General features: G+C 36.6%; 1 protein-coding gene across 1 annotated transcript; it reads right to left on the minus strand.

Annotated features, from left to right (window-relative positions):
* Positions 1 to 6,966: 6,966 nt before the first annotated feature.
* On the minus strand, positions 6,967 to 8,295 carry LOC149818915 (chlorophyll a-b binding protein 5, chloroplastic-like). Its single transcript, XM_089984471.1, has 2 exons — positions 8,123 to 8,295; positions 6,967 to 7,734 (listed from the first exon to the last, which is right to left on the minus strand). Exons 1-2 carry the CDS (start codon positions 8,263 to 8,265, stop codon positions 7,083 to 7,085), a joined length of 795 nt encoding a protein of 264 aa, XP_089840597.1. The 5' UTR covers positions 8,266 to 8,295; the 3' UTR covers positions 6,967 to 7,082.
* Between the last annotated feature and the right edge of the window lie 7,816 nt (positions 8,296 to 16,111).

Here is a 16,111-nt window from a genome sequence, read left to right on the forward strand (position 1 = left end):
AAAAGGCCGATGTCGCACAACCACGTCTTTATGAGCCATCTGTTAGCTGATCCCACCATACGAGTTAAGGCCCCACATGGGAAAGCACCACCAGCTAGCCTCCATGATGGGGCAACCACCAGCTATCTCTTCAATTTTTCTCAATGAGGTGACCCCGTAACCTCATTTATAAACTAGGATTGATTTGCCTCATTTAAACCTCTCTCAATTTTTTTTAAATGATGTGACCACCATAACCTCATTTACAAAGCTAGTATTGAGTTGCCAATCTTAGAATCTTGAATCCGTATATATATCTTGTTTTTTTTTTGTTACTTTAGCCCATCAAGCCATGATTCACGTAGTTCTTCAGCATTAAAGATTTTGGTCCCAGCTTAAACGTTTTTCAAGTCGCTTTTTTGGGGAAATACTCATCAAAATCCTTGTCGTAATAAGTTTTGTTCCGGGACAAGTACTAATATTCATTTGATGATGATGAAGCTCTGGTTGCCATAGCGACGAGAGTAGGGAGATGCTACACTGCACTGGCATCCATCGACATATAGTTGTCAACTCCGGCAGGTTTAGCAGCCGTAGCGTAGGTTATCATACTGCATGCCAGAGATGATGATGGGCTTCAGGCAATAAATGTTACGGTTGGTAGTTGTTGGCTGCACACTCCCTTTTTATTCGCTCAACACTTTCTTGTGGAGGCTGTGAGTTGAGGTTTGATGGCTTGGGTCAATGATGCAGGTCGAATAATAAATAAGGATGACATCAGATAAAATCAGCATGACCTCGATCATCATCTTACTTTTTTTTTATTTATTTATCTGTTGTGATCACAAGGAACGCCTCCAGAACCAAGTCACTTAATTAGCCGTCCCATGGACGGTGGATCACAGCCGTTGTCACCGACACCCAAGTCCTTATAAAGCCCCACTAGTTAAAGTCCAGGGAAGGCAGTTCTTCCGAACCTGCTTCTCTTGGGCCGGGATGGACGACATGAAACAGAGAACGAACCTCAGGGTAGAGGTGAAAATAAAAATCCGTGGCGGACTTAACACTTCTCTTGCCTCGCTTCACCCGTTAAAATGATCCTTTCGGCTACAGTTCTTCTTTCTGTTGTGGCAGTCGACTCTTACAACCTCTTCTCAAGGGCTGCATGTCTTTCATCCATGAAATAAATGGTATTGAAAACACCATGGGTTGGTTGATTGCTTCAAAAATGTTTTCCAAGGCATTGGTTGCTCTAGATGGGCATCATCTAGAGTATGTACAATGGGCAATTGAAAATAAAGCAGAACATCGGTGTCTTTGATGGGCATCATCTAGGGTATGTACAATGGGCAATTGAAAATAAAGCAGAACATCGGTGTCTTTGATGCCCATTCGTTACGTACATGGATGGATGGTATGAGAGACTTAACATTAGAGGTGTCTCCGACCTGATCGACTCTCATTTTCAAGATGGTTGCACTGGAATGAAGTCTCTTTTATCATTTTTTCTCCTTATATAATTCTGTTCAGGTCTGAAATATATCCACCATTTCCGCCTTACAATGGCATCCATTCTCGGTGACATCAGATAGCAGTATGGAGCAAGACAAACTGACTGTCGTCATAAGGTCAGAAGCTCTCTACCAACAGCTCTGTTTTAAAACTGGTACCGTTCAACGACTCGAGGTTGTGGTTGAAGGACCTTACGGACCTCCCTCTACTGATTATTTGAGGTTTGTAACATGCTATTATGTATGCATGCACACATACACAGGTTTTTGGTCTTGGTTTCAATGATTTAAATAAGATCACTGAAGTAATGGGTATTATCGGATCCAGAACCGTTTTACATGTTTGGTGTGAACCGTCGGATCACGATGGAGATAACACTACCCACATTTGTCGTGAACGGGATCATGATAGAGATACACCTGCTCACATTTGTCGTGAACAGCTAGAGACCGATTGATCTCTTAAAGATGTTGATAACCACATTTGGTCTCTCACAGATATCGATAGCTTAAGAGATAATTTTGAAGAAAGATTTTTTTGATAATGTGGAAGAAGTTAGAAAAGATAAGAGGTCTATCTTATCTCATAGGAATGCTCATCAAAATACAAATGCAATGTATATAACAATGTGTAAAAACGTTGAATACACTTAAAGAAGAAGACTTTGTTTGCCCATGGATGTAGGCGCTATTGCCGAACCACGTATATCGTGTCTCTTTTCTCTCTCTCCCGATTACCTTATTGTTTTTATTATTCATCGTTGACTTCTAAATTTGTTTATGGTATCAGAGCCAGAACTTTGATTTTATACGGTTTGGTTTTATGATTGCTTCTTCTTCCTCAATCAAGTTTCCATATCCTGCAACTTTGAACGTTTTGACACACACTAACTATCTACTCTGGAGGATGCAACTATTGGGGTTGATAGAAAGTTAAAACCTCCAGGCATTCATTAGCCATGAATCTGACATTCTAGAGCAATTTTTAGCTTATGCTAATGAAGTTTGTACCAAAAATCTAGATTTCGTCACGTGGAGGAAATCGGATCAGCTACTGCATGGGTGGATAACTGACACCTTATCCGAGGATGTTCTTGAATTCATTGTTGGGCTCGATACGACTGCACAAGTATGGTTGACCCTTGAAGAGGCCTTTGCTCTTGAGAATCAAGAGCGCGAATGCTATTTACTGCAGAAACTTTAGACATTTTGGAAATGTAGCCTTTCTATATCCAAATACAATGCCTCTTTTAAAAATACTTGTGATGAGCTTGCTACTATCGATAAACTTGTCGATGACAGGAACAAAGTATTTTCACTGTTAAACGATCTTAGACATGAATACGAAGCATTCGTCATATCCATGATGAAGCCACTGGTTCTTACATATAGAAAGTTAATTTCTTTGCTCTAGTCTCATGAGACTTTTAAAACTCTCTAGACGCCTGATCAGGATTCTCGTCCTAATCAAAATGTGGCTTTCATAAGCCAGCGTCAAGATAAAAATCAAAACAATAAGAGAGGCGGTTTTCAAAACCATTTTTCATCCCGAGAGCGTGATTTTTCTCAAATGAGAAATCAATCTTCGCCCCAAATGAATCAATAATTCTAGAATAATCAAAACCGCCAAAACAAGCAAAGAAATCAGTAAAAGGATAAGCATGTAGTCGGCCAAATTTGTTCAAAACCGAATCACACTACGTTGAAGTGTTATCACAGGTTTAATCAAATATACCAAGTCGGCGATATTCCCCAAGCATTTGCATGATTATGCCAAGAACAAACTTTCTCCGCAGTCTCTACCGTGTGTGTTTTTAGGCTATAGCAATAACTACAAAGGATATTGTTGCCTATATATTGACACTGGTCGAGTTAAAATAAGTCATGTTATTTTTTATGAAAGTTGTTTTCCTTTCTAAGGCACTTCATCTCATGATCATGATATTTCTCTTTGGGAGCAAGTCAACCAACATCCATCTATTCATATGGATGACCAAAATCGAAGCACCAGACTCAATTATCCGGAGCATATTGCTCCACAGCCACCGCCCATGGTGTCTTTACACCCAATCCCACGGGAACCTCAGCCTCCCCTGCCTCTCATCTCCTGACCTCTTCCCCTGTTTCCTCTTCTTCTGTCGCCCTCCCTACTAATGTTCATCTCATGCTAACTCGTGCCAAAGTCGATGTTGTCAAGCCCAATCCCAAATATTCTTTAGCCATGCTTGACATTCCTCTTGAACCCAAAATCGTCAAAGCAGCCCTCTCTCACCTCGATTGGCGTCAGGCCATGCAGGATGAAATGATTGTTCTTTTCATTACGCAAACTTGGAAACTTGTTCCTTAGACTTTTGACATGAATATTGTTGGTTGCAAATGGGTTTTTAAGACCAAACTTCATGTTGACGGTTTCTTGGATCGTCTCAAAGATCGCTTGGTCGCCAAGGGTTTTACCCAACTTCTCGGAATCAATTTTCTTGAGACTTTCTCCCCTGTTATCAAATCAACTACCATTCACATCATCCTCTCTTTTGCCTTAACTTCCTCTTGGCCTATTCGTTAGCTTGATATAAAAAATGCCTTCCTTCACGGCTTCCTTGATGAACCTGTTTTCATGGACCAACCCCCAGTTTTTTTGTTGTTCTTTATAAAACCAACAAATGTGATTTACATGTTTCACTTAGTGGGAATCGGCTTTTGAATGGTTCGATTACAAAATTTGGGTAGAATTTTATAAAGGTTCAAAAATCAATAGCTTATAGTGTCCAATACTTTCTAAGGCTATAAAATTGTGTTTTTCATTGAAAAAATATAATCTAAAAGCCCGTTCTCATTATTTGGAACATGTTGATCAATCTATTCATGTGGTCAAATTCGATGAATAGGAGATCCAAACTTGTTTATAAGTAATGGTGATATTATTAAAACATTATATATATATATATATATATAATGTGTGTGTGTGGTAGCTGCCTACCACTGTTCTATCTCACTGCCAGCCTATTGGATGTGATTTCGATGTTTGATATTAAAGGAATAGACTCTTGAACCATCCAATCCCGACATGCAGTTAGGTTTTTATAAGATTTAAAAGTCAAACGGTCTACAATTTTTAAAAGTATTCAATGATTAAAAACCATCATTTTTATCGAAAAGACATGATCCAAGTGTCATCTTCCAACAAATCGACCACGTCTAACACATCTTCAGGATCGGATTTGCTGAAAACAACCCTAAAACCCCCTATTCACTGGTAGTTGTCTCAAAAGTGATAGGCAACTATCACTTCTCTCTCTCTCTCTATATATATATATATATAGATATAGATATATATATATTAGTGTGTGTCATCAACCACCCAAATCAGACGAATTTGTGTTGCTGATCACGTGTGCGATTAGCGGCACAATTTTTTGTCAGTGAAAAACTCTTTAGCTTTGACCACCGCTAAAGGGTCTTTTCACTAAACACTTGTACACATCCGATTGTGCCTGATGAAAGGGGGGTTCAACGATGCATCCTTTCTTGTATATATATATACATACAGAATTTTTTTTGCTTGCAAAAACTCTTTACCGACAGTTAATGAATGCCCGTAAAGTGTTTTTCATGCAACACTTGCACACCTTGCGTGCATCCAATGAAGGGGTGTTCGACGATATATATATAAGAAGGTGAAAGTTGCTAACCACTTTTCTATCTAACTGCATATCTAAACAAATTTTCAAAGGGTTTTCCCTGTGTATTACTTAAATCTGTACACACATGTATTCAGCATGGTTGATTTATTAAGAAACTATACTTGGATAGTGTGAAAAACATGATTTTTAAGCTTTGAATATTTTAAAAATCTTGGACCGTCAATTTTTTAAACTCTTTAAAAGTCTACTTGCTTATCGAAATCAGATGATCAAAGAGTCGGTTCCTATAAAAGCAAGCATATAGAACGCATCTGAACGATCAAATTTAAGGAAAACATGAAAAAACTCTTTGAAAGTTTAGTTAGCATGAAAGTGGTTAGCAGCTACCACCTCTCTCTCTCTCTCTCTCTCTCTCTATATATATATATATATATATATATATATATATAGGGTTAAGATTTGCTACAATCTTTCGTAGGTGCAACCATAGTGACAAACATTTTTTTTTGGCAAAAATATCGTTTGCCAAAAACTCTTGAGAAATTGAAAAATTTTCATAAATCTTGCATTTTTTTCAGCAAAATCCTGAAAATAAAAAATATAAAAACAATTTTATAAGAAAATATTAATAAAAATTATATTAAAATAAAAAATACATGATTTTTTCACAATAAATAGCCGTTTAAAACGTAAATACTTATGCGCAATATTTATGTTTTTTCATAAATCTCATGATATTTTGAGAATCTCACAAGGAATTGCCGTTTTAATCTTTCAGGCAATTTCTCGCCAGATTTTCATAAATCTCATGATATTTGTTAAAGAGGGTGCAACCAACCTAGAAAATGGGGTGGAAGCCGCTTATTTGGTTTTTTTCTCACATGCGATACCATAGATGCGATCTACAAGTTTTGTTTAGTGGGTGCCAGCTTTTGGATTACCAAAATTGGACTTGTATGTGTACAGGTTTTTTTAGTGATCCAAAAATCAACACCTATAAAGGCATTGATTTTTCTTGACTCATAAAAACATGTTTTTTCATAGAAAAATTGATTCAAGAGTCAATTCTCACTAAATCGAGCATGCTGAACACATTTATAAGGTTAAATTGTGTAAAAAAAAACTCGCGCATCATGAGATTCAAACTAGATTGTGGGTACAATCATTTGTACCAGATATAAACCAATATATATATATATATAGAGTGTGTGTGTGAATCCAAACCAGTAATATCGAAGCCCAGATCAAACCACGTGTCCACCCAGTTAGGGTGTTTTGTCTCCACAATTTTAAGAGTTGAGGGATACGTGGCACTAGCAGGGCATGGGCATAATGGTTATTTGGGAGTGGTATGTGACTAAGGCTATAGATCCATGTTCAGCGGGGCGCCATCCAATCCATAGTCCCAACTCCCAAATATCTGTCTTTTTTTTTGAAGAACTCGTGATTTTATTGTGAAAAATTCAAAATCCAATATAATCCGAAAAAAATGTGATACATCCAAAACATCATCTATTTTTGAAGTTATGATGATTTTATCGTGAATTATGGCATTATTAACGAGATGTTTATTGCATTTTAAATATTTTCCTTATGTTTTTATATGTATTTTTGAAATTTAAATATATTGATATTTCCCCAAGATTTTTCCATGAAAAACAAATTTCTGTAATTTGTCGTGAGATAATTCCTTTGCCGAGAAAATCCCACCAAAGAGATTTTGACTATGATCCATTCCATGTCCAAGTCCAGTTCCAAGTTCGAGTTTGACATTTGCAGACCTGCTAGTCCCAAATCCAAATGCCTAGAGAGAGAGAGAGAGAGAGAGAGAGAGAGAGAGAGAGAGAGAGAGATTTCATTGACAAAGACTCAACACATGGAATACATGACAGCACAGAGGAAGAGAGAGAAGTATTTTACACTCCCCAAAAAGGATTCAGCTTTAATCTCTTCAGTTGCCAGGAACAAAGTTGGTAGCATAAGCCCAAGCATTGTTAGCAGCTGGGTCAGCCAAGTGGTCAAATAGGTTCTCGATGGGTCCCTTACCAGTGACAATGGCTTGGACAAAGAAGCCAAACATAGAGAACATGGCCAACCTCCCATTCTTGATCTCCTTCACCTTCAACTCAGAAAATGCCTCAGGGTCATCAGCCAAGCCAAGTGGGTCAAAGGCACCTCCTGGGTACAGGGCATCCAGCCCCTCCCCAAGGGGCCCACCACCTACCCTGTATCCCTCAACAAACCCCATCAACACCACTTGGGATGCCCATATGGCCAGGATGCTCTGTGCATGGATCAAGTTGGGGTTGCCAAGGTAGTCAAGCCCACCCTCTGAGAAGATCTGGGCACCAGCCTTGAACCACACTGCCTCACCAAACTTCACTCCATTCTTGGCCAGTATCTCTGGGAACACACACCCTAGTGCACCTAGCATAGCCCATCTTGCATGTATGACCTCTAGTTCCCTGTTCTTGGCAAAAGTCTCTGGATCAGCAGACAATCCTGCAGTGTCCCACCCGTAGTCACCGGGAAATTCTCCAGTCAGGTACGACGGTGTTTGCTCCGAAAACGGGCCGAGGAATTTCGGCCTGTCAGGACCATACCTGTGAAAAGCACAATGTACGTATGAGATGAAACCCAGCTCAAGATCACCTCCCAAAAGGCATTGTTTCGTTTTGTGTTTGCAATACTGGCACACTCATTGGAATGCTACACTTTGAAGTTGGAAGTTGTTCAAGGAAATTTCTGATGATTTTCTTTGATTAGTTGTTATATTACTATTACTAAGGACCTTGACATGCACGATTTGTGCAGTGTGAATGAATGTAGCTCAATTTAAGGTGATGCCTACCAAATTTTCTCATATTCTGTTATAAATCCATCCCCACTTTTTTTTTTTTTCAGCATCAATGGATCTCGAAAACGACCAGTGTGAGACCGTCAACAATGGAAAAACTAGGATGGAGATAAAAAGGGAAGAAATATCAGTACCAGATGCTCTGAGGAGCGCTTTTCACGGTCCGGCGCATGGAAATCCGGCCACCAGAGACGCCGACCTTCCGGACGAACTCATTCTGTGGTTTTAGCACGGTTTGCCCAGCAAAGGTTGAGCTGTGAATTGCAGAGGTCGCCATTGAAATTGGACGGGAGGAGTTATATTGGCCTCTCTCTCTCTCTCTCTTCTTAATTTGTTCGAGTGTAAGAGGAGAGGCCTGTTGGGGTCTAGGGAGGGAGAAGGGTCTTTATTGGGGTGGGCAAGGATGAGGCTGATGCCAAGCTAGCACCTTCCTATTGGTTGCTGATGGGGATATGATATCCCAATCAATCCCTTCAAGGATGAGGCCTGATGGCTAAAGACACGCCACGTGGCATTGAATAATCACATTGGGCCCATCTTGCTTTCGTGGCTCTTGAGACGAGATTTCTTGAAGAACCTCGCATCTATCACACAAATATCGCCACCATTTTCTCACGATATTTTGAAGGATGATAAAAACCTTTGGCCCACCGGGGAGTACAGCCATTCGACCTTGCTGCAAGGGACGCCATACATGGGTTTCAAACTTGTGATGTCCCATCTACTTGGTATGACATTCACAAGTCGCCCTACCAGATAAGCAGCAGAGCCCTTGTGGGCCAACTTGGTAATTCTTATATATGTACCGGATCTTTTATTACTACACCAGGTCTAGGTCATGCCATGCCCTGCACCATTTTTGCCAGGTCAAACTGGAGCCTTTGACTAGGTGCTGGTGCTTGATGTAGAGAAATGTTTCAATATGTGCGCTCTGCTAGGCAAGGTTCGGCACACTCGTCATGGGCTACATGAACCAAGCTGGTCAGGTCCAGAAAATCTTGAAGTATTTGACCACTATTTCTAGGATTTTCTCTGGCTCATCTTGCAAGTGAGCAAGCCAATAAACTGAAACTCAAAACTCAATACAATAATGTGTCCAAGTCCAATAATTAATATTCACTTATTTTTTTATTTGTTTGCTCTCTCTCTCTCTCTCTCTCTCTCTCTCTCTCTCTCTCTCTCTCTTTCTCTCTCTCTCTCTCTCTCTCTCTCTCATGGTCAAGCCAAACAGTGCCACAAGCGATTTTTAGGGTCCTCTGGCTCAGCTTGTTACTCAGGCAAGCCAAGAATCTGGAATACAAATCTTAATACAGTGGTGTGACCAAGTCAAATTATTAATAGGAAGATTTTTATACCTTTTCTTGTTTGTTTACTCTCTCCTGTTTTTTGTGGTCAAGCAAACAGTGCCACCAGCATTTTTTTTATGGTTCTTGTGGCTCAGGTTGCGAGTTGAAAAACGCAAGAATTTAAAACCCATATCTTAATACAATGAATGATGTGTGCAAGACAAATTATTAATAAGATTTTTATTTCTCTTGTTTGTTTCTTCATTCTCTCCATTTTTTGTGGTCAGGCGAAATTGCGCCACAAACAATTTAGAGTTATCTCTTGCTCCGCTTGTTAGTTGTGGAAGCCAAGAACATAGTCACAAATATCGCGAGATTTATGAAAATCTCGCGATAATATCACGAGAAATTGCCTGAAAGTTTAAAACGGCAATTTCTCGTGAGATTTTCAAAATATCACAAGATTTATGAAAAAACATAAATACCATGATTTAAATGTGATATTTATGTTTTAAACAGCTACTTATCGCAAAAAAAATGTGTATTTTTTTAAAATAATTTTTATTAATATTTTCTTAAAAAAATAAATTTTATATTTTTTAATTTGTTTTTTAATTTATTTTTTTATTGCCGAGATTTTGCCGGAAAAAAATGTGAGATTTATGAAACTTTTTCAATTTCTCGCGAGTTTTTGAAAAACAAGAAATTGCCATTTAAAACGTTTGTCACTATGGCCAAGAATTTGATGTCCAAATCTTAATACAATCACGTGACCAAGTCAAATATTAATGAGAAAATCTTTCTTTTCTTGTTTGTTTCCTCTTTCCCTCTCTATTTTTCATGGTCAAGCCAAACAGTGCCACAAACAATTTTTAGGGTTCTCTCTTGCTCGGCTTGCTATTTGGGTAAGACAAGGATCTAAAACCTACATTTTAAGTTCTTAACACAATCATGTGACCAATGCAAGTCAAATTATTAATAAGGATGTTATTTCTTTTCTTCTTGTTTGTTTCCTCTTTCACTCTATTTTTGGTGGTCAAGCCAAACAGTGCCACAAGCACAAGTCAGACCATTAGTAAGAAGAAGATTTTTATATCTTTCTTGTTTGTTTACTATTCCTCTTTCTATTTTTTGTGGTCAAACCAAGCAGTCACACATTTTTAGGGTTCTCTGCCTCGGAATATGAAATTCCAAATCTCAATACAATGATGTGACCAAGTCAAACCATTAATAAGCAGATTTTTATATCTTTATTGTTTGTTTCAATCAAAAAAATCGAAACTAACACTAGAATTCAATATAAATTTTCATAAAAATAATTCATAAAAATAACAAGAAAGTTGTAAAGAAACACTACAACAAAATAGACTTTTAGTGATAGACTTTTCCATCACTAAAAGCCCCATGATCTGACACTAAAAGCCCCAAGAGCTGTCACTAAGTATCCGATCACTATATATTTTAGCCACAGGTCAAACCGTCACTATATAAAATCTCTAGCAACGGTTACTTCCATCACAAGAGGGTACCTATAGCGATGACTTTGATTGTCACTGTAAGTCATTGCTTTAAAAAACAACACTTAAACAATAATGATGATTTCAGTCATCAATGATAGTCTTTTTTTTGCAAAAAAAAATCTTTATATATATATTATATTTATGTTTTAATATATTTATATTTTTGTATTCACATAAATAGATAGTTAAATATATTTACATAAATAGCAATCATGTCCACACACACACATACACACGAGGACTTTCATCTTAAAATAAAATGAATTGATCAGTCAATGTTACACACTGACACACGTATGTCCAGATGCACACACGCACACACACCACAAAAAAACAATTTTATTCCAATGTTTATAAACTCTGAAGATATACCTTGTTTAACATGGGCATATTTTCTCTCAGAGTTTTGTGTGTATGAGAAAAAAATGCATATGCCCTATCAGGTAAAATCATCTCCATTTGCAAAAAATGAAAGAAAGGATAATGCCATTTGTTTCTCATTAGGGATAAGTTTGGTTGTGTTTTTGAAAAATGAAAATACTATTAAAAAAAATCACTTTCAAAATATCATGAGACCTCATGATAATGTGAATCTCACACAAATGAGATTCACTTTCTAAATCTTACTTTTGGGGTCACGTACCAACACACTTTTTATGAGCTTTCTTCTGGGGTCCTATGCAAAAAAATATTATGTTTGAATGTTTTGGAGATACAGTTTAAATAAGATTCATTTTCTAAAGTGTATTAAGAAGTGAATCTTGTGTGATCGAACAACGCGTACCCAAGATACCCAATATGCATCTCAAAGCATGTTGCTTGATACCCAATATGAGACCATATTCTGACAGATAATATGATATTCCACAAACAACATTCTCATATTATGTATCATGGTAGATGTGCTTTGTGCATCATTGTACAATTGTGCAACTGACTCCACTTTTAGTTGTGCCACCATCTAGAAGCTGAGCATAATGTGATGGATTACGAGGCGCTCTCCTTTCCCATATGTTACAAGACAGACAGTATGATGCAGAGCATGCAGCAGATCTAGCAAATCAGAGCTTTGTACACGAGTTGGATCCTAATCCAACTCTCCAGACCCGATCAAAGCATTGTTACCCGAGACGATCCAAACCCATTCAGAACATCTCTGGTTCAATTGGATCCTCGAAGTAACTCGTGTCCATCAATATTTGCATTTTGCTATTTCGATTCCATTTTTGACAAGTGTGGAATCACATTAGAAATGTTACTTATTTTATTTTTTATTTTTAGGTGTCAGATTTTACGAATCTGGATAGTTTTGGTGCCTTGTAGGATCTTTTTATGGCACTAGAGGGTGTACGGGGTAATTGGGTAGTTTTATTTTTATTTTTTATAATTTTGATGTTTGATTCAAAGTACTATTTGTGTAAAGATCCAGTTTAAGTATTGAATATTGTAACAAGATCCAATAACACCACCTGGATCTATATTGGTGTCCTAGAGCTGAACCAATATGAACTTGGGTCAATGATATTCAAGCTTCCCTTGACCAGCCACATCAACCCATCCTTATTGGGCATGATTGAGTTGCCACCCAGCTGATCCAATTAATTCAAAAAGATGTGTGATTGGGCCAACTTGAGGTGCAATGAGAGATGAGACTTGTTTGAAAAGAGTTTCCTCATTAGCCTCAAGGGAGGCTGCCTCTCACGTGGCCAATGAGGAGCCTTGCTCTTTTTGAGCCCCTTAAATCCCAACAAAAAAATTGGTGAGGGGTCTTTTACCTCTTTGAGAAAAAAAAATGCTGAAAAATTGTTTTGAGAAAGAAAGAAGAACTTGAAGTAGCTTGTTTGTGTGTTTAAAAAAAAAATCTGGAAAAGAGAAATGGGTTGAGAAACCGTGGTGGTTGTTCATTTCATTTTGAAAAGAAATCCCGGAAACGGTGTAAAGGTTGTTGGTGAGAGGAAGAAGGCCTGGGGCATGTTTTTGTGGTTCAGCAACGAGGACAACACTTGTGTGGTGCTGTTCAGCATTGTGGAAGTGGCTCAAGAGTTCTTCAATCCTGTTGGTTGTACAAGATAACAAATTTCTGAAACCTTGTTATTTCTTGTGTTATGTTATTTGCATTTTTGTTGTCATCATATGCTAGACTGTGTGTTGGAGTTTATGAGATTATTTACAAAGTGAACGTGATATTGTTTGTGTGTTTCTGATTTCTCAAAATCTCATTTTGGGTGAATATTTGTTGGTTTGATTGAATCTCGTTTCTGTAAAAGAAACTTGTTTTGGCATTCTGGACTGTCTGACACAGTCACAAAATTTGGACCATATCTCCCAAGATATTTGTATGTTTTGTGCATGCTTTAGCTTGTTGGAAAGCCAAGACACCAAGCTACAACTTTGGTGTTGGACATTTGACCAGAATCCTTGCCTGAGAATAGTTAAAATTCTTGGTAATTTTCTGACATTGGGTCGTGATCCAAGTCCAGTTTTGACAGTGGTCTGTCTGATACAGTTTCAGTGTTTTGGCCATATATCCCTAGATACGAGTCAAAATTGGGTGATCTTTGACTTGTTGGAAAGCTAAGATCCTACCCGTCAACTTTGTTGTTTACTATTTCTATTAAATCATCTTTATTTGCCTGTTAAAATTGCTAAAAAATCTCTGTTAGTCAGACAAGACTCGAGTCTTGTCCTATGCAACGTAGCTTTGATATTGTTCTGTATTTTTAGCATATCTTTTTTATTACTAAATAATCTCTCATTGAAGATTGTATTTTCAATCCGTAAAAGGGGTTTTTCTTATCGTTATCTCTAGTTTATCTCTTGAAAATTTTATGATTTTTCATGGTTGTTTTCTATTTTTCTTGAAACTGAAACCAGGGTCTGTCTTTCTTGAATCGATAAGCACTAGCCAAAATCAAATGCAACTTGTTGGAATAGTATCTCCCTCACCAGAGATCATATTCCAGATTTATAAAAAGGGTTATTTTCATTGATCTGTCTAGTTTGTCCTTATAAAATTTTATAAATTTTTATTACTGTTTGATATCTCGTTCAGATCTGACACTATGATATGTACAAGAAATCATGTTATTTAGCCTTTTTATCTTTTATTTAATATTTATTTATTGCATAATTACAAAAATTTATTTTTTGATTGCACATTATTTTTAAGGTTATTAGAAGTGTCCATGTCAATTTTTATAATTTTTAAAACTAATTTGATATGTTATTTAGTTATTTCATAAAAACAGGATGCCCACGGAGTCCTGATTCAACTGAAATACAGGCAAAATCAAATTTTTTTATTATTGAATCTTTTTCATGAAAAGTTTTATATTTTTAGAATTTGATTATCTTCAAAATTATATCAGAATGCTCTCCACCTGATTTGGCATCGTTTTGAATTCGTTTGGTCCTCAAATTTAGCATATTACAAAGATCTTTTCTGAAAAAACTTGTTTTTAACCCTGTTTTGCAAACAATATAAAATTTCAAGGGTATTTTAGTCATTTCCCCTAATTATGAATTTCTAAATTATTTATTCTTATTATTTATTTAGTTTTGCATCATCCTTTATTTCATTTATTTTACGGAAGCATGGGAAAAGGCTTATATCCGGATAAATCCTTCAATTCCTAGATATTATCGGATAAATCCAGAAAAACCAATATATTTTTACTAACAAGTTTGTTAGTTTTGTAATAAATCTCAAGATTAGATTTTCTTTTATTTCTTCTTTTTCTTTTCAATTATTGATGTAAATTATAATTGTAATTGCAATATTAGAATAAAAACATTTTACTTTTCTGCTTAGCGTAAGATACATTTGCATATAGTTTAATTTGATATATAACTGATATTCCTTGTCATTCATGCATATTTCAAATTCACAATAGTCAACATAAATGACATGTGCATCTGCTTCTAAGGAGTTAATAAACTCAGTGGAATTCGTATTTGTGGTCATAGTCAGAATACGAGTGAAACTCAGATTTATCATCTTCTTTTAAGTTACAAATGACCTACACTCTTAGGCTATCTTTAAAAATCATTGCATATTTTCAAAAGCTTTTCTAAGTATTTTTTCTTTTAGAATCGAATGAAATATATTTCATACATATTTGTGGTCATAGTCAGGGATATATGGCAAATTTATTTTATCTAAATTCTATAAGGCACATAAAAACCTTTTTATGCAAAATTGATTTATGAGAGAAAGGGGATTTCTTAAAGATGTTTCGAATTTCCTTTTCTCAAATATGATTTTCCAAAAACCATATTTCATTCATCATATAAGCTATCCAGCATCATTTTCTATGCCTTCTCTTCCTTAAAATCAATTTTCTCAAAATCTTCAAATATTTTCCAAGTCTGACTCACAACTTCCAAGTTTTCTTTCCTTCAAAAATATTCTCTAAGTCTGACTCACGATTTTCAGGGTTTTTCCAAGTTTTCCTTCTTCAAAAGTGTTTGAAAAACAATTTTCAATCACCTCCTTTTTCCATATATTTTTCAAATTCAAAGCATACATCATGATTTAAATCTGCATTTTTCTAAGTCATAGCACATGCTTGCTTCTTCGTGTATTTAGAAATAGAATAACGATTTAGACAGTTGAGCAAAGCAAAGCATAAGATTAATCATTTGTTTGATTACCCCTGGTTATGGTGACAGGAACAGTTGAACATCGTATCAACAGGCGAGTCCCATTCTACATAATTTTCTCACATTTTAAAAAGGAGGTGAGTTATTTTCAAAACTTTTTCAAAGATCAGTTTGACTTGCAAAAGTAAAAATTTTGCAATGATAACAGGTTTGGCGACCGTGATGGGACCTATCTTCGCTTGATCAATCTGGTGTTTTTCTCTATTCAACTTGTCAAAATTGTGTTCTACAATGTCAACATTATTTCATGTGAACCTAGGAGCCTAGAATCAAACCCAGCTGACATGAAAGCATGTAGACTTAGGCATGGTTTGATAATATCGATTAAGAAAGCATTATTCATGCTCACATAGACTTAGGTCTCATACAATCCTCATCAATCTAGGATCTGATTGGAAACATTGTTTGGTTCTCAAAATTTTTAAAATTCTACTTCTTTAGGTCATTAAAGCCTTCTATTTTCTTGCATGCTGGTCATTTTTCAAAAACAACCCCACCTATTTTTACCTGGCTACTACGTTGCTGGGCTTTCTTCCAGAACCATAGTTCGGGACAAAGCCTTACAACTGGGCCACCTATTTGGGTCGAACCCCCTGCCATATACCGAGGGTCATAGTCTAAAGTATATCGGTAGACGCTCAAGGATGTTGAAAAA

The sequence above is a fragment of the Nuphar pumila genome, chromosome 13 (assembly GCF_984573655.1).
Source record: "Nuphar pumila chromosome 13, dmNupPumi1.hap1.1, whole genome shotgun sequence".
Lineage (NCBI taxonomy): Eukaryota > Viridiplantae > Streptophyta > Magnoliopsida > Nymphaeales > Nymphaeaceae > Nuphar > Nuphar pumila.

Coding starts and splice junctions, on each gene's coding strand:
- LOC149818915 (XM_089984471.1), bottom strand. CDS start 8,265: ATGGCGACCTCTGCAATTCACAGCTCAACCTTTGCTGGGCAAACCGTG. Junction 7,735..8,122: donor AGCGCTCCTCAGAGCATCTG/GTACTGATATTT, acceptor TGCTTTTCACAG/GTATGGTCCTGACAGGCCGA.